This window comes from Sciurus carolinensis, chromosome 15, assembly GCF_902686445.1.
Source record: "Sciurus carolinensis chromosome 15, mSciCar1.2, whole genome shotgun sequence".
Taxonomy (NCBI): Eukaryota; Metazoa; Chordata; class Mammalia; order Rodentia; family Sciuridae; genus Sciurus; species Sciurus carolinensis.
Window position 1 is genome coordinate 14,184,659 of NC_062227.1, and position 17,892 is coordinate 14,202,550.

Sequence of the window (17,892 nt, forward strand, 5' to 3'; positions counted from 1 at the left end):
CATTGATAATGTAGCCATATTTTCCCTAAAGTCGGTGACCTTTTGTATGTACTTTTCTGCAGTCTACCTGGCTATACCTTTAACTCCCTCACCCCTCCTTTTTTCCTCTATGGTGCTGGAGACAGAACCCAGGGTCTGGCACCTGCTAGACAAGTACTACCACTGAGCTGCACTCCGAGCCCTCCTTAAGAGTTCTCTGCACGTTCTGGACGTTCACCCCTTCATCTGGTCTCTTTGCTGCAAACTTTCTCTCTACCCACCCATGGTCTGAGTTTTCAAGTGAGATGTCAAAACCTTCACACCCACAAGCAGAAAACTGAGAATTTCGTTGTGATTGGGAAAGTGGGGAAGGGACACCCCCGAAAGCAAAAAACGCCTTCCTCTTTCCTTTCTCCCCTTAACGTCAGGTTTGTTTTAATGAACCCAGGCCTCTGGGAACGGCGGAGAATGGCCCATTCCTCGGTGTGCTTCAGGGCCTTTCTCCTGGAGGCAGTACCAAGAGCACCCACCAAAAGACGGCTCCAGAGAGAAAGGAAACCTGGAGGCCTGGAGGAACCAAGGCTGAGCGGAGCCTGCCCGGGCTTCACTATCCTAAGCCTGTGTGCAGTGAGACCTCAGTGGGGAGCCAGAAACACTCCAAGTCCCCAAGCTGTGTGCCCAGGACCCAGGGGGCCACACAAACACAGGAAAAGAGCATTTTCTGGAATCCCTGGGATAGGGCAGGGAGAAGAAGCCAAGACCTGGAAAACCAAGGGAAGTGGATCCCCTGTGAGTGACTCCAGTGTGAAGGGCCCTTTCAAGATGCTGGAAACTGAGGAGGACCTGAATATCACATAACAAGAAAGACTGGTGGCCCACGTTGCTGCCTGTAACAACAGTACTGTGATTATGTGAAAAAAACAGCTCTTTCCAAACTTAATTCTGACACATTGAGAGGAAGAAAAAAATAAAACCTAAAAAAGATGGCTGTCTGGGACCCGTGAAGCAGGCCAGGGGAAATGAAAACAACAGTATGTGGGGGCTGGTGTTGTGGCTCAGAGGTAGGGCGCTGGCCTGGCATGTGTGAAGCCCTGGGTTCGATACTCAGCACCACATACAAATAGAGAGAATAAAAGATCCATTGACAACTAAAAAAAATATATTAAAAAAACAGTATGTGGTCACTTTTGAAGCCAGGTGAAAACTATATGGATGTTGTGTGTTAGTATTCCTGCTGCTGGGACAAAACATCACGGACTGGGTTGGGTAACTTCTAAACAATACAAATGCAGTTTTCACCAGGATGGCACACACCTGTAATCCCAGCAGCTCAGGAGGCTGAGGCAGGAGGATCTTGAGTTCAAAGCCAGCCTCAGCAAAAGCAAGGCACTAAGCAACTCAGTGAGACCCTGTCTCTAAATAAAATACAAAAAAAGAAGGCTGTGGATGTGGCTCAGTGGTTAAGTGACCCTGAGTTCAATCCCCGGTAACCAAAAAGAAAAAATAAAAAAAAAAAGAAATGTATTTCTCACAGTTCTGAGGATGGGAAGTCTATGGTCAAGGTGCTGGTAGATTTGGTGTCTGGTAAGAGCTGCTCTCTGCTTCCAAGATAGCATCTTGTGGCGGCATCCCCAGAGGGGACAAACACTGTGTCCTCACATGAAGGAAGGCAGAAGGGCAAAAGGACGACCCGATCCCGTCAACCTCATTTCTAAGAGCACAAATCCCTTTAAAAGGGTGGAGCCCAAAAGGTACTGCCCAAAAAGTTCCACCTCCTGACACTATGACACCGGGCAGCAGGTTTCCACATACCATTACTGGAGGAACAGAGACTCCCAGATCATAGCAGATTCACTGAATATACTCTGATTTTAAGTTTATGGGAGTTTTCTGTAATAAAAACTTAAAGGGGAAAAAAAAGTTGAAGTCCTGGCGATCCAGACAGCAGACTGACTATGAGATTTTTTTAGTCCCTTCAATGAAAGGTTATCTGGCTTCAAAGGCACCTGGATCCTGCCCATCCCCGAGTCCTTGTGGCATCATTTCTGATCAAATCTTTTGTTAAAAAAATATATATATTTTTAGTTGTAGATGAACACAATATCTTTATTTTGTTTATTTAGTTTTCTATGTGGTGCTGGGGATGGAACCCAGTGCCCCACATGTGCCAGGCAAGCGCTCTACCGTTAAGCTACAGCCCCAGACCATTTCGGATAAAACCGTAACTGAGTCTTCCTTCTAAAAGAAGGTGCTAAGCTTTATTTCACCGCATTGGTTACAGTCATACATCGGTGTCATTTGCCATATTTAATTCATTTACAAATAATTTCAAATTGATGGAGAAGTGGCAAGAATCCCCCGAGGGAAACCCCTCCCGACTCCTTACTCAGGTTCACTGCATTTTCACATCCCACCCCAAGGGCCTCACTGAGCTCTTTCCACATGCACATTTGAGTTTCTGAATTCTCTGAGAACAGGATGCAGACATCAAGGCCCCGGATCCCTCAACACTTCGGTGTGTAATTCTTAAAAGCAGGAACATTCTCTTACTTACACAACACCTGCACAGCTAAGAAATTCAGGAAAGCTAACACGGACAACACTTCTCAATAAGTTTCACCCACCTTCCTGTTTCATCAACAGTTCCAATGACATCCCCAGCAGTACGTTCTTTCCCTCCAACACAGCTGCATTTCACTGCCTCACCCGTCAGCTGGACCCATCCCGAGATGTTTCCTCTGACGTCATTGACAATTTGTACTCTAGGCCAGTTGTTTCCAGAAATGCCCCTCCTCTTGGTCTTGCCAATTTGTGCTCAAGATCACATTTAGTCTCTGGTCCCCAGCTGGAATACAACCTCAACAACATGTGCTTCTTGGAAGGACCAGCGTCCATCTGCCTGAACCCGTGATGTTAACCTGGATCACCCAACTAAAGTGCTATCAGCTCTCAACAGATGTAGTCATGGTCCTCTCGCAAATAAGGAATCAGTGGGGAAATCCTTTGAGACCATGCACATCTCTTGCTCACCCTCATCAAACATGCTCCCCCTTTACTTAGAATCAACACTTATTGGGGGCTAGGAGGGAGGCAAGAATGGAGGAAGGCGGAACTGTATAGAGGGAAAAGACGGGTGGGAGGGGTGGGAAGGAAGGAAAAATTACAGAATGAATCAAACACCATTACCCTATGTAAACGTATGATTACACAAATGGTACGCCTCTACTTCATGTACAACCAGAGAAACAAGTTGTACTCCACTTGTTTACAATAAAATAATGATAATAATGACTCTTGCCCAAATCAATTCATACAACTATTATTGCAAAATGCAATTTTTCCAACTTGTCTACCATTATTAGTGGACATTTTGCTCTATGGAAGTACCCTACCCTCCCCATCTCTCCCATTTATTTATATTTTGTAGTGAGTTAAATAGCGTCCCTGCAAAATGGATATCCACTCAGATCCTTAAATGTGACCTTATTTGGAAATAGTCTTTGTAGAACTAAAGAGTTAAGGAACTCAAGATGGAATCACCCTGAAATCAGGGTGAACCCTAAGATAATGATGGTGCCATTTACACACAGGGAAGGCAGATATGCAAGGCACAAGTAGAGATCAGACAAATGTGGCCATAGGCCAAAGATAGCAGGAGCCACAGGAACTAGAAGCAAATAGGAATTCTCCCCTGGAGGCTCCCTAGAGACTGGCCCTTCCAACACACTGATTTTGGACTTCCAGCCTCAAGAACTGTAAGAGAACAAATGTCTATTAAGTCATTCAGTTTGGGGTACTCAGTTAAGGACGCCCTAAGAAACTCATAAGCAGGGTGAGAGATAGGAGTTTAATTTCATTTTACTGCATATGGATTTCCAGTTTTGCCAGCACCATTTGTTGAAGAGGCTATCTTTTCTCCATTGTAAGTTTTTGGCACCTTTGTCTAGTATAAGATAACTGTACTTATGTGGGTATGTCTCTGTGTCTTCTATCCTTGGTCTACCTGTCTGTTTTGGTGCCAATACCATGCCGTTTGTTACTATTGCTCTATAGTAGAGTTTACAGTCTGGTATTGTGATACCTCCTGCATCACTCTTCCTGCCCAGGATTGCTTTGGTTGTTCTGGGTATTTTGTTCTTCCAGATGAATTTCACAATTGCTTTTTCTGTTTCTATGAGAAATGTCATAGAGATTACTGTGGTATATATATACAATGGAATATTACTCAGCCATAAAGAAGAATAAAATCATGGCATTTGCTGGTAAATTGATAAAGTTGGAAAATATCATGCTAAGTGAAATAGGCCAAGCCCAAAAAACCAAAGGCTGAATGTTTTCTCTGATAAGTGCATGACAATATATAACGGGGTGGGGTGGTGGCAGGGGGAAGAGAAGAATGAAGGAACTTTGGATGGTGTAGAGGAAAATGGGGTGGGAGGGGGTGAGGGACAGAAAGATAGTAGAATGAAACAGACAGTATTACCCTATGTATATGTGTGATTATGGAGTGGTGTGAATCTACATTGTGTACAACCACAGAAAAGTTGTACCCCGTTTGTGTACAATGAATCAAAATGCAGTCTGTAAACATAAAAAAGATTTTAATAAAAAAAATTTTAAAAAGAAACTCATAGGCATATTTACTTACTTAATATCAGCTTTGAATCGTGGATTCCTTTTTTGTTCCATATACAGTTTGTGCCGATTTTTACTGTGATGCTCTAATGGTCCCAGATACGGCCACTGGAGCTCCTTCAGGTCAGCCCGTGTACACCTGACATGTCTTCATCACTTCTGATCACTTACTCACTTTCTTCCAGGCTCATTTTCATTGTTGATAGGCCTTTATTTTTATTCATTTATTTATATGTGGTGTTGAGGATCAAACCCAGGGCCTCACACATGCTAGGCAAGCACTCTACCACTGAGCCTCAATCCCAGTCCCTCATCTTGCATTTTTCCCTTTGGCAGTCACATGATCAGTCATTTCTCCAAGACACACTAGCTCACTTAATGTGTAACAGTATTCAGAAACCAAGATCTGTGAACTAGGAGGGCTCAACCTTATGGAGGTACAGGAAACAACTGTTATGTACAGCATTAAATGTTTTACATACTATGGGTTTGTAAGTATATATATGAATATATGAAATCATGAGTTATTCTGACCTCCAATTCTAATCCAATCCTTCCATATCTTTTCTTGCCATCCCTCATTCCATATCTGTGTCTTCCACAATGAGAACCCTGGTTCCAACACTATCGACACACTTCTATCACCCAATCCTATAATTCATACATGGTACTTTCAGAACCACTACATCCACACAACTATAAATATCAAAACTACTCAGATAAGTACAAGATTGTCTTTCAGGGGGCAGATGGTTTTTCCCTATAAACTGAGGCCACACAGTCACAAGTTTAAGTTTTACTTGACTCAGTTTCTTCCTTCCTTCACCCCCCCTTATCAAATGTGGCCCTGTTATTCATTTATAATACGGTAATGTTTATTTATTTGCTAGCACTCAGCTTTCTTTTCCCCTGCCATCTTTAGTGACTTAAGTTCTTTTTGAACCCAGAAGACATCAACATGTTTCAGAAGTAAACAATACAAAGATAGGAGAATAAACTAAGAATAAAAGAAAACTAACTGGACATAATAAAGACATATAGGAAAAGCCCAGCACTAACATCATATTCAATGGTGAATGACTAAAAACTTCTCAAAGATCGGGAACAAAAAAAAAAAATAGGGTGCCCACTTTCAACACTTCTATTCAATACAAAGCTGGAAGTTCTAGACTAAGCAATTCAGCAAGGGAAAATAACAATACATCCAGATTGGAAAAGACGTCAAGTTGTCTGTTTACAGATAGCATGATCTTATAGAGAGAGTAAGATCCACAAAAACGCTGCTTGAGCTAATAAACAAACTGAGCCAACTTGCAGGACAGAAAATCAACATGCAAAATTCAGTTGCAATTCTATAAATGAACAATTCAAATAAGAAATTAAGAAAACATCTCAATTACCGCTGCAGCATAAAGAATAAAACACTCAGGAATGGATTTAATCATGAAAGCAAAAGACTTAAAGAAGATACAAATGAGTGGAATGACATTTTGTGCTTTCAGACTGGAACACTTAACACTGTAAAGACGTTCATATTGCTCAAAGTGACCCACAAATTCAATGCAATCCCCACCAAAACCCCAGCGATGTCTTTTGTGAGGTTATCTGTGGCTACTTACAATGGAAATGAGGCCAGTGAGGAATTGGAAGGAATTGAAGGCTTTATTTTTTAAAATTTCAATTAATTTTAAATAGCTACATGTGACCAGCAGCTACCATATTCCACAATGAAAGTCTGCAGCGAGTTCAAGCCAAAATGTTTCTGTAATTTAACTGCACATTGTGTTAACCATCCCTCCAGGAGGGTGTGGAAACCATTAGGCTGGGAGCACTGGGGATTTCGGGGAAACCCTCCCCCACACATGGAGGACTCTAGCAGCAGCCACATTCTCCCCTGATAGCATATCAGAAGTGACAGCATGCTTACTGAAGCTCATTCCAATGCAATTAAAGACACACACACCCACTTCCCACTGGAACCTAAGACCTTCTAAAGGACAAGCTACTTAGTCGAATTAAGCTAAATTTTTCTGTAATTAGTTCCTTCCTTTTGGCTTTTGATTTTTGTTGTTGTTGTTCTTTCAGAGCTAGGACTTAAAAGAAAACACCCCCAAGAAATCCCATAAATGGTGCAAACCACACCAACACAATTCCCTGTTTTTGAAAAGCTTTATGAAAATTCCCAACGTTGTTCAATCATTCTTTGGCCACTCTGTTAATATGATTTTAAACAGATTACATCCCAGACAGTTTTTACGACAACTGCACATGCGAGCAGAGCTGTCCCGCCCTGTTTCCAACTTGGCAAGTTCCTCCATAAAACCAAATAAATACATGCTAGAAAAATGAGGTGGGTACAAAACCCCAGCCGGCTGCTGCCATAATTAATGGGTTGCAGCTCCTCTTGTTCCTTGGATTTTTACTCCAAAACTCAAGAAGCCCCTTCTATCCACTGAACTAACTCTCCGGTTCTGGTGGTGGAGTGGAACAATGCAAAACCAAAAAGCCCAAAGCAATGTTTTCCTAACTAGTCCTTTTGGCCCAAAAGTCCTGTTGCAAAATTGCTATTGGCCATGCAGCTGGGGGACAACCAATCAAAATGCAGACCTAACTGGCAATGCCTTCTCCGCAAAACAAAGCCCCAGGGTTCCTTTGCTTTGAAATCTTGCATGCCTGGTATTCCTGGGGTCCACTTGGAGGTCACCGCAGGGTTCCGGAAGAAGGAAATATCCTAATGACAACTTTCTCTGCAAGAAATATTACCACCAGTGGACGAGTACAAGGAACAGCCAGCCCTGGAGAGTCCCTGGCAGGGAACAGTAAAATGAACCCAAAGTGAGCAACCTAGCCTTTCTACCACATGGGTGGCAGAGAGGGTATCCACTGCAGTTCCCTCTCCAGGTTTCCACAGGATGGGCCAATAAACACCAGAAGGCCTACCTCATCTTAAGAGGATGGTTATAAACCTTGGGCAGGGACAACAGTAGTGCACTTTCTTGTCCCTGGATAATATAACCTGGAATTACATAATTAGAACTATCCAAGGAAAAACGACTAACAAGGAGTCCACAAATTTTCAGCACTTGCTGTTAGGGAGCCCAAGCACTTCACACCCAGTTCTCATTTCAATGATAATGATAACTCTTCCCATCCTGGCCTCCTGTGGAATGCATCTTAAAGGCGCGCCAGTTCTCTGGCTGAAATCTTTCTAAAAGAGGATTAATCTTCCCTACCTGTCAGAGAAGCTGCTCCTTACTCTTGCATACCCAATTCCACTGCCTTCTGAAAGAGAGATTCCAAAGGAAAGAACCCAGTAAAATGCAGCCTTTCCCCGGCTTAAAAAGTTCCTGAAGTTAAGTCTCGGCTAAAGGTTGGGGGCAACAAGTGACTCACTGCAAGTCACACCATAATAGAGAAGAACACGCGGACACCAATTACAGCTGCACTGTGAATAAACAATAGGAACAATGCTTGACAATAAAAATAGAAATGTCAGTGCACATTGCCTCATAAATCTGCAGACTGCTCTCACCAAACACTACCCCTGTAAAATGAGCATCTTAAAACCATGGTGCTTTGTTACACACAAAATACTAAACAGAATTCTTGTCAGCTTTCTAACGACATCATACTGTCAAAGTGCAGTCCCTTTGTCTAGAGTTCCCTTAGTTACAGTGTCCGCCACAGTTCATGGTGTTCAGATTCTCAGGGTGACATTCTTCTCAAATAGACACCAGGACTCAACTTGATCGCATTATTAAACACTGAAAAATTTCAAATGTGTAGTCTTTTGCTTGGTACACAACCATAATAAGAAAAACAAGCTGCCTTACTATACAACACCTTCTGTTTCCACAGACTTCTTATACAACATGTTTTCACTTATTTTCTTCTAGATGGGTCACTATCACCATTTATTATGATCATCGCTCCAGGGATTGGGGCCAGAAGTAAACATTACACTGCCAGGGAGAGGAAGGAGGATCCTAAAAGGAGGGAAACATGGACCCAGCTCAGGTATTTGTCTCCTTAGGGAACAGCCTTTCTATAAAAATGTAGAGTAAAACTCCGATATCATTTTAGAATCTTTTGATGTTTCTACATAGTAAACGACTTTGTGGACAAAACATGCTCAAATTAGACACTGAACACCTAAAATTTCCTGCAATCAGATAACCTTACTCACATTTTAAATAAGAAATTATTATATTCTTTGGACTTTCAGTTAACCTAGCGGTCCAGAAAGAAAAGAATTATATCCTACTCCTTCCCCTATGGAGTATTATTGTATCACTAAAAAAAGGGTTCAAAAATTAAAGAAAATGTCCCTAGGTGGCTTTGTTCATTAGTCCTTACTTTCAACTGGAATATGGCGGTGTTTAAACTACTCCACCCGAAATGCAAGCGACTTTCCTATCCTTCTTACAATCTTGATTAAGCAATGGACGCATCGTCCTTCCTCACCACCCATCTCAAATCCCTCACTACAGCAACAACCCCGAGATGCATCAAAACCTCCCCCCAAGCCACACGGTTTGCAAGGCGGAGTTTTGCTGGGCAATTAACCACCGCGTGGCCGCCAGCAAAGGGTGCGCCACCTCACATCGAGGCAACGTGTTCAAAGCCCCACCCCTTCCCACCCCCAGCAATAGGATCGCTCCATTGTAAAGAGGATTCTTGCCCGAGGCACTGGAAGTAGGGTGCGGAAATCCACGGAGGTCGTTAGGAAGGGCAGTAACATAGAAAGTGGTTTACTTATTTCATCGTGCACTCTGAACGGTTTGTTTTAATGGACTGCGAAATAAATGTAAACCTCCTTCCAGATCAAGTCATCAAGAATGTTGACGTAATCAGCATCTGCTTAAACCCAAGGGGCCCCCAGGAAAGGCCGCTCAGCATGCCGCCTCGCGTCCATTGGGCCGGCCAGAGCTGCAGGGCCGGATACCTAGAGCGCGCGGTTCGCAGCAGGACACGGGAAGAGCTGAGCGCCCCGCTGCCTGCGCCTGCCCCTTAATTCTCACCTACCTGCAGGAATGCGGGGGGAAAGCGCATACCGAAGCCCCTTCAGTGTGCGGACGTCTCACACATTTCCAGGACTTAAAGCTAACCTTCACGGCCTTCAGTCCTCCGGGGCCTAGTGGCCCCGCCCACCGTCCCTCGGGCCAGCAGGGTGCCCCGAATCCCGCAGGGCGGGCAGGCCATAGGTGCCCCCGGCGTCTGCACCTCGAGGATCAACGCCGCCTCCTCCGGGGCCCCCGGGGCGGGTCCCCCAGAGCCGCTTTCCGGATCCACGCAGTGGAGCCCGTACAAGGCCCCCAGAGACAGGGTTGCCCCTAAAGGAAATGCCACCAGGGGGTCGAGCCCCGCCCCTCCAGCCGTTCCCCTTCGTCCGGGTCCTGGGGTCGAGGATGCGGCGGGGCCCCCAACCCTAGTCACAAAAAACGCCACTTGGGCCACCCCCAGACGGTGAGGGAGAGAAACACTTAAAAGCCAACAAAGGGAAAGCCACGCACTTCAATCTGGCGGCTGGAGAGAGCGGGGATCGGGACCCGGGAGCTGCGGTCCCCCAAAGCTCAGCCGCTGCCAAAGCGGCTTCCCCGGGCTACGTCCAGCCCGAGCGCCCACCAACCATCAGCCACCCCTGGCGTTAGGGGCCTCAGAAACAGACGGGGGCACCGGGCTTCGTGTGCCCTGCAGGGGTAACTTCGGGGAAGAAGGATCGAGTAGGCTCCTGAGATCCTCGGGGCACTTCTGCGGACGCTGGTCCGGCCCCGGCGTGCACTCGCGCTCAGTCGCACATTCGCTGGCTCACCACCCGCGGAAAGCCCTGGCGAGGGGCTCCCCGCCACCGCCCACCCCCGGCCTCTGGAAACACTTAGTCGTCCCCAGAGCGCGGCTTATTGGAACCAGCCTCAGGCGGCCGGGGGCGCGGGCCGGGGCGCAGGGCCCAAGCTGGCGCCGGGCGCGGTGCGGATAGCCCTGCCCGGCGCCCCTAGCTCTGGAGGACGGGCGCCAGCGCGGCGGCTAGGACCGAGGCGGCGGAGGAAGGGGCAAGCCGGGAGCCCACCGCCTGCGCCACGAGCGGGCGCGCGGGGGTCTTACCTGAGGTCCCGGGTACGGAGAGCAGGAGCGCGGCAGCTGCCCAGACGGCCGGGGCGCACAGCGTCGCCCGCCGCGGCAGCGCCAAGCCCCGGGCCATGCCGCGGGCCGTAGGGGCCGGGTCGCCCTCCGCCTGCCGCGCTCGGCCTTCAGGCTTCGGGCCGGGGCGCGGGGCTGGGCGCCACCACCCCTTTCTGCAGCGCGTCTGCTCCTCCTTCTCCTGGCGCTTCGCAAGCAGGTCCTCTTCGAGGACCTCTTCGTCCCCCTCCTCTTCGGGCCTGGATGAGGCGCTCGGCTGCCGCTGAGGCGCGAGCTGAGTGGGGAGGCTCCGGGGCGCGGGCTCGGGCGTCCCGCCGGCCGCCGGGACGAGCGCGGGGGGCGGACCGCGGGCGGGCGCGCAGGAGGCAGGGTCCCCTGCTTGCCCGCCCCGAAGGGTAGAGCGAGGCCGGCGCCGGCGCCCTCTGCCGGAGGGACTCGCGGGCAGCGGGCGGGGCGCGCGGGAAGCTGGGGGCAGCCGCTGTGACCTGGCAGTTGCCTCCCGCGCCCGCCCTCGGGTTTGCGCCTCACAACGCTTGGACACAAAGGTGGCGCCTTGGGGGCGTCCAGTCGGACCTCGCGGGCGTCCGGTCGGACCTCGCGGGAGCTGCCTACGCTGCACAGGCGCCCAGAGCAGTTGCCACCCACCTTCAGGGGTCGGAAAACCCGGGGACTTGGGTCACAAATCAGAGACTCCAGGAGACACTTCACCCAGCCAACCTTCCTCTACTGGGGCAAATGATGGAGCCACAAGACCCAGAAACTCAAGGCCCGGGAGGAAGAGAAGCGAGGGCTTGGCAAAGGAGATATTCAAGCGAAGAAAGTGACGGCGTCACCACAGGCACCTTGCCAGGTCCCGTAGGGACAACCAAGTCCCTCCAAGATGCTAAATTGCTGGGAGTGGAGCTGCGTGAAGAGAGTCCGCGGGAGCGCGATGCTATCTGAAGCGCGGCTTTTGGTTTACTGTTAAAAGCAAATTGTGTCATTTTACCCATTAAAGGCAGAACGCTATTTGTTCTCTGCAGAACCCCAGAACATGCAGAATTAATTTGCTTCACTTGTAAAAGACGTTTTGAACGCAATTCAAATAGCATATTTTCTTGCTTATTCTTGGTTTTGCTTAGCACATGCAAAGTTCTGGATTTGGAAGACCTGATCCTCTTGTTTGTAACTGAGGAATTTTCTTTGTTTTTTTTTTTTTTCTCTCTCGGAGGGAAGAGTTGGATTATCCTGCCACTCTGTTTTCTGATATTTATCATTTAACTGATTACCAAGCAGTTCGTTCAGTGTTTTTGCTGGAGCGCTATTCCCTGTTAATTGGTGTGAACTGGGGAGAGACCTGGCCTGCAGGGCCAGACCCAGAGGAGACTGGTGAGCTTGCTGTCTGGAATTGCCCCCCACAGATTCAGACATGGCAGAAAATAAAAGTTCTCTCGCCGTGGTCTGCTGGCAAAATGGCTGGGCCAGCCCAGGCCCCACCCTGTTCAAATTATTTAGGCCTCAAGCTGTCTCTTTCCAATTTGTCTGGAGGAACATCTCATACAATTCTCATTACTGATACGGATTAGGGGGACTGATTGCAGCTGGCCAGGGCCTCGCTGGAAATCCAGAGGGAGAATGGGAGAAGATGCCAGTTCTTGGCTGGGTGGTAAAACCATTATCAAACTTCCTGGACCCCAAGCTCCTCCCTCAGACCATCCTTCTGCCAACACTGGTGCCTCTGAGCTGGGGGCTGCTCTCCAGGGTGTTGTTTGAGGTCTGCCAGGTGTTTATCTTTGGGGTTTTCCTCATTTTACCTTTCCTTGGGGGCCCTTACAGTTGCTTTTAGAATAAGCAAGTTTAAGAGTTGGTCTTGAAGTACTTAGGTCCAGACCCTACTATTCTGGATGGAGTGAAAACCAGACGGAGGTGGCAAAGAAGGGTCCTCTGAGCCCTGCTCTGAAAAAATTGGTCACAGCAAGACTCTGACATTTCTGTAGGACTGTGTACCTTGGAGAAAGAGATCCTGGCACCTCCGGCCATTTCCCAGTTTTCTTGTCAATAACTCCAGCCTGCTTTCCCTCTCTCTCACCCGCTTCTAACCCTCCTCTCCCTCTTGGTTCAGAACTGAAAGATAAACACAATAAGTAAAATTGAAGGGATCAAAGCACAAGCTTTCTCAGTGGTTAGTAAAATGGCTTAGATCCAAGGCCAATTGAAGGTACATATTCCTTTCCACCTACATTAGTTATCCATTGTTTCATAACAAAATGCCCCAAAATATAATAGCTTCACAGTAAACACTGATCAATTCACATAATTCAGCGGGTCAAGAATTCAGGAGAGGCTTAGCTAGGCGGTATGGTTCAGAGTCCCCCAGGAGGTTGCAGTCACCTGAAGCCTTGACTCACAAGGTCATCTAGATGACTCATGCTGGGCAGGCAAGTGCAGAGTGTGTGGCACATGAACCTCTCTGTGGGGACCCTTAAGCCTGCTAACTACAAAGGAGAGTCATGCAGTATCTTTTATACCCTGGCTTTAGACACACAGCACCATTTCTGCAATGCTCTATTGTCACGTGACTGGGCCCTCTTCATCACAGAAGAGATCTAGACAGGAACATGTACACCAGGAGACAGAAATCATTGGAATCCCACATCACCTATATAGGAGGCAGCCACATGGATCCTCATGATAGGCAGCAAGAAGAGGGAGAGAAAAGGTGCACTTTGTACTAGAAAAGGTAACAGGAAAAGTCAGGCGCTTCTTGCGATGTAGAACAAGGCCTGTAAGCACCTGGGAAGGGCATTCCAGGTGGAGTGAAGAGCCCCAGTCAAAGCTTTCCAGCCAGAGACAACTGAGGAATAGCAGGAATATCTTGGAGACCAGGTTGGTTTAAATTGTGTTTTCCCTAAGGAATAGTATTGTTGATCATTTTACATTGTGTAATAGTAATGTTGCATTTTTTACTCATTGACTATTGTGTACCTTCTTTTGTGGAATATCACTTCAAATTTTTGATTAATGACTTTAGTGTGGGTCCTTTGGAGGAGGATGAATGCAAACTAGTGCAGTGGGATTTTCACTCATTCATTAGTTTTCAGTCAAGAAAATCTTCTTCTGCTCTGCTGGAAGTAAACTCTCAAAGAAGATAAATAGCCAAACTTACCCAGAAGAGAAGGCTCCTTTTCCCTACTCTAGGCTCCTTGCCAGTCGAACCCCCTGAACTTACACAAAGCTTGGCATAGTCAATAAAGATGCAAGACAACTGAATCCAAGGACTACTTCTGCTCTCTCCTTCAGCCTTTCTGCAGCACTCTATCCTGGACTCTGCCCTCCTCATCTTTGATGATGTCAAGTACCGTTGGCGTACCCCAACTGTGTTTGAGATGTGCCAGCAGCACGTCTGTGCACACAAGGAAGAGAGGAAGGGAGGACAGCAAGGCTGCTGCCTCTCTCTGTAATGTACAAGTCTTTATAAAATAACACTGGCAGTTTCCATGTTTCCTGCTCAGGGCTACATGAACCTGCTTGTAAGCTCATCCGAAATTACATATCTGTCCCAAACCACAGTGTTTGGAAAGTATATTTTATCTCAATCAATTATTTGTGTACAACTATTTACGCTTTCTTGTCTCCAAAAGTCCAGATTCAGAAACAATAAGTCAAGGATTCCAGTTTTCACCAATAGCTACAAAAGTTAGAAGTTCCCAAAACCTGAGTGTAGTAGTCGTCATAATAAAGAAACCATCTTGAACTCCTAATCTTTTTTTAAGGAAGTGGGGGCTGCAGGAGGAAGCTGACAGGAAATAGTTTTTTTCCTTTGTAGTTCATCATTTGTATGAAGATGACTCCCACCTGGTGGGTGGTGATCTTGGGAGGCCCAGTACTAGTCCAAGCTCTAGTATTAATCTCCTTAGTTACCAAATGTGTGATTTCTTAGCCAACACCAAACGTCTGGCTGAAAATCAACTAGACATCCAAGAACTTCATTCCATTCTGACGCTAACCACCAGAGTTATCCTCAGACCCCACAGGTTTATGGGCTCAGATCCACAAGACTGCACTGACTTCAGATGCCAACTTCATGTACTGATTCCTTCATGCTTGACTTGGACTTCTGTCTTATCCTACGAATGCAAGCGTTCCAACAAACCCCTACTCTAGAACATCCTACAGAACTCTGGAGCACATTTCCACTTACTATTACTGATTTATCATAAATAACACAACCCAGGAATTACCCAATGAAAAAGATGCATAGGGCAAGGTACAGGGTTGAGGGGAATGGATCTTCCATGCTCTCTCCAGGCACATCCACCCCACCCCACCCCAAACCTGGACATGTCCACCAGTCTGGAAGCTCTCTGAAGCCTGTCATCTAGGGGAGCCCATGGAGTCTTCGATGCGTCATCATGATTGATTACATCATTATCCATTGGTGAAGCCAGGAGGTAAGGGTGGGGCTGAAAGGTCCAACTCTCTAATCAAGGCTTGGTCTTTCTGGTGACCAACCCCTAATCTGAAGCTATTTAGGGGTCACAGCCACCAGCAGTCTCAGGAGCATAAATTCAGATAAGGTCTAACAGCTTGCTATAAATGACAACTGACACTAACCCCAGGAAATTCCCAAAATTTCTAGGAAGCTCTGTGCCAAGAACTGGTGACAAAGACCAAATATATATTTCCCATCCTGCCACACATGTGATCAAAAGGTTTTTTTCCTGGTGAGTCAATTAAAATATTAATTCATTCTTTTTTGTAAAAAATCAATAAACCCAAGATGTATTTTTATCATCGTTACTACTTCATGATTATTGTGCTAAAATACTAATATCACTAAGATTTTTGTTCAGGGGCTGGGGGTATAGCTCAGTTGGTAGAGTGCCTGCCTCGCAAGCACAAGGCCCTGGGTTCAATCCCCAGCACCCAAAAAAAAAAAAAAAAAAAAAAAGATTTTTGTTTTTTGTTCAGTGATATCTCATGTCTATGACATCTTTCAAAATCCCTTTTCAAGATAATTTGTTTCTCAGTCTTGAAAGCGATATAGCCTGGGATGGTGGTACACACTCGTAATCACAGCTACTCAGGCTGAGTCAGGAGGATCACAAGTTCGAGGTCAATCTCAGCAACTTAATGAGAATTTTTTTGAAAAGAGGGGTGGGGACTGGAGATGTAGCTCAGTAATAATCATTTGTCTAACATGTGCCAGGCCCTGGGTTCAAAGCCAAGTACCACAAAAAAAAAAAAAAAAAAATTTAAAAAACCAATAATTTGGAATTTCTTTCCCCTATGGACCAATGCTATAGTCTAATGTGCACTGTTCCCCAAAGGCATTTTCATTAAAAGCTTAGACTCCAGGTGATGCTGTTGGGAGGTGGTAGAACCTTCAAGAGGTGGGCTTGTGGGAGGTCCTTAGATCACTGGTATGTTCCCCAAAGGGGATTATAGGAACTTGACCTCTTCCTCTCTCTCTCTGGTCCCTGGCTCACAGTATAAGTGCTTTCATTCCACCACACACTCCTTGCCATAGGCCCAAAGCAATGGGGCCAACTGATCATGGACTCCTTGTGAATCAAAACAAAACCTTTTCTCTTCATAAGTTGATTATCTCAGGTATTTGTTATAGTAAAGGAAATCTGACTAACTGATCTAACAATCAATAATCACCTGTTTTATTGAACGGTGCTCAGACATACAACTGCTCTCTTGAATAACACAATCTCTGAAATACGTAGAAAACTAAGGTTCCTCTAGTTAAAGCTACAGTAAACCTGAGACCTATAGTGAGCGACCTTACATTCACCCTACTGGTTTTGATGTATATTAGGAGCTGAACTGTGTTTTCCAAAAAGATGTTAAATGTCTAATACCAGGAACAAATTCCTCCCTAGGGCCTTCCAAAAGAATTCATTCCTGCCAACACCTCACACTTCTGGCCTCCAGAACTGTGAGATAATAATTTCTATTGTTGAAGCCACTCAGTTTTGTGTATTTGGTTGTGGTGGCCCCAGGAAACTAATACTAAGTGATAAGTGGGCATAGAATTTGAGAGAGATGGTCCTCTCAAATTCTACTTCTCATAAACTGTTAAACATTGCACAAAATTGTTGAACACAAATGATCTCAACTAGACTAAACACACATGCACACACGTGCACACGCTACTCTCTCTGTTAGGGGAAGAAGGCCACAGTTCTCTCATCTGCAGGAGGGTATGACTGATGGTCCATTGACCCCCTTGTAGATATGAATTCTTGAACTGAATCCACCATAAGGGACCTCATCAAAGGGACCCAGAACACCTAGAAAAAAAAAATGGATCCTCAAACTTTGGCAAGTAGAGCAGTGGTGTATAGTTCTGCAGAGGGATTGGAAGTCCTCATGCTTAAGAAATCCTGCTACGCTGGGTCATGAGATGCCATTGCTGTACATGCCAGCCATGGGACTCTCGCCTCCGCCTCCTGAGCCACTGGGATTACAGGCATACTCCACTGTGCCCTGCTCTCTCCATTTTTATTGGAATTTCTCTTTTTAGGGGACTTATAGTTGAAACCCAGCTGTGTGCCTGATAAGGAGGTTGTTGTGGACATGAGAACAACCTTGTCTGCTGCAGAAAGTTGTGTACTAACACCAACATGTTACTCTTCTGGGAGGCTGAGACATAGAGCAGCCCCAGGAGGGAGGGAGCGGAGGAAGAAACAGGGGAGACTTAGCATACACACCTGCTTGTCTCTTCTACAACAGACAGTTAACAGAAAAGTCAGCACAACTCACCAGGACATATATGAAAGGCAAACACTTGATTTGATCAGTAATCAGGGAAATGCAAAATGAGTGAAATCCTATTTTTGTACTGGCAAACATTTTAAGGGAACTCAGTGTTCCCAATCACTGTGAATGGAAATGTATAGTGGTATACATCCATTTTGTGCCTTAGTTTACCCACGTCGGAGCTGACCTACTGTGCAGGGGCACAGTGGCAGAGTGCTTAACAGTGATAGCCTTTAAATTTACCTGGTTCCAATACGACTTCTATTCACATGACCTTGATTTTTATTTATTTATTTATTTTGGTCAAGTTTAGTTGAATACTTGATATGTTAGACTCTTAGGGAAAAAATTATCAGTTGGATATGATTTAGCCAAATGCAGTGGCACATG

General features: G+C 46.2%; 1 protein-coding gene across 2 annotated transcripts in view; it reads right to left on the bottom strand.

The window, feature by feature from the left end:
• Positions 1–11,073, bottom strand: part of Ror2 (receptor tyrosine kinase like orphan receptor 2) — a 208,142-nt gene extending 197,069 nt beyond the window's left edge. For both annotated transcript variants that reach the window (XR_007105191.1, XM_047526517.1), the window contains exon 1: positions 10,717–11,073. Coding sequence is in view for 1 of the 2 variants with exons in the window: in XM_047526517.1 (XP_047382473.1) it covers positions 10,717–10,813 (97 nt within the window). In the remaining variant the exon portion in view is untranslated. The remainder of the gene's footprint in view (positions 1–10,716) is intronic.
• Between the last annotated feature and the right edge of the window lie 6,819 nt (positions 11,074–17,892).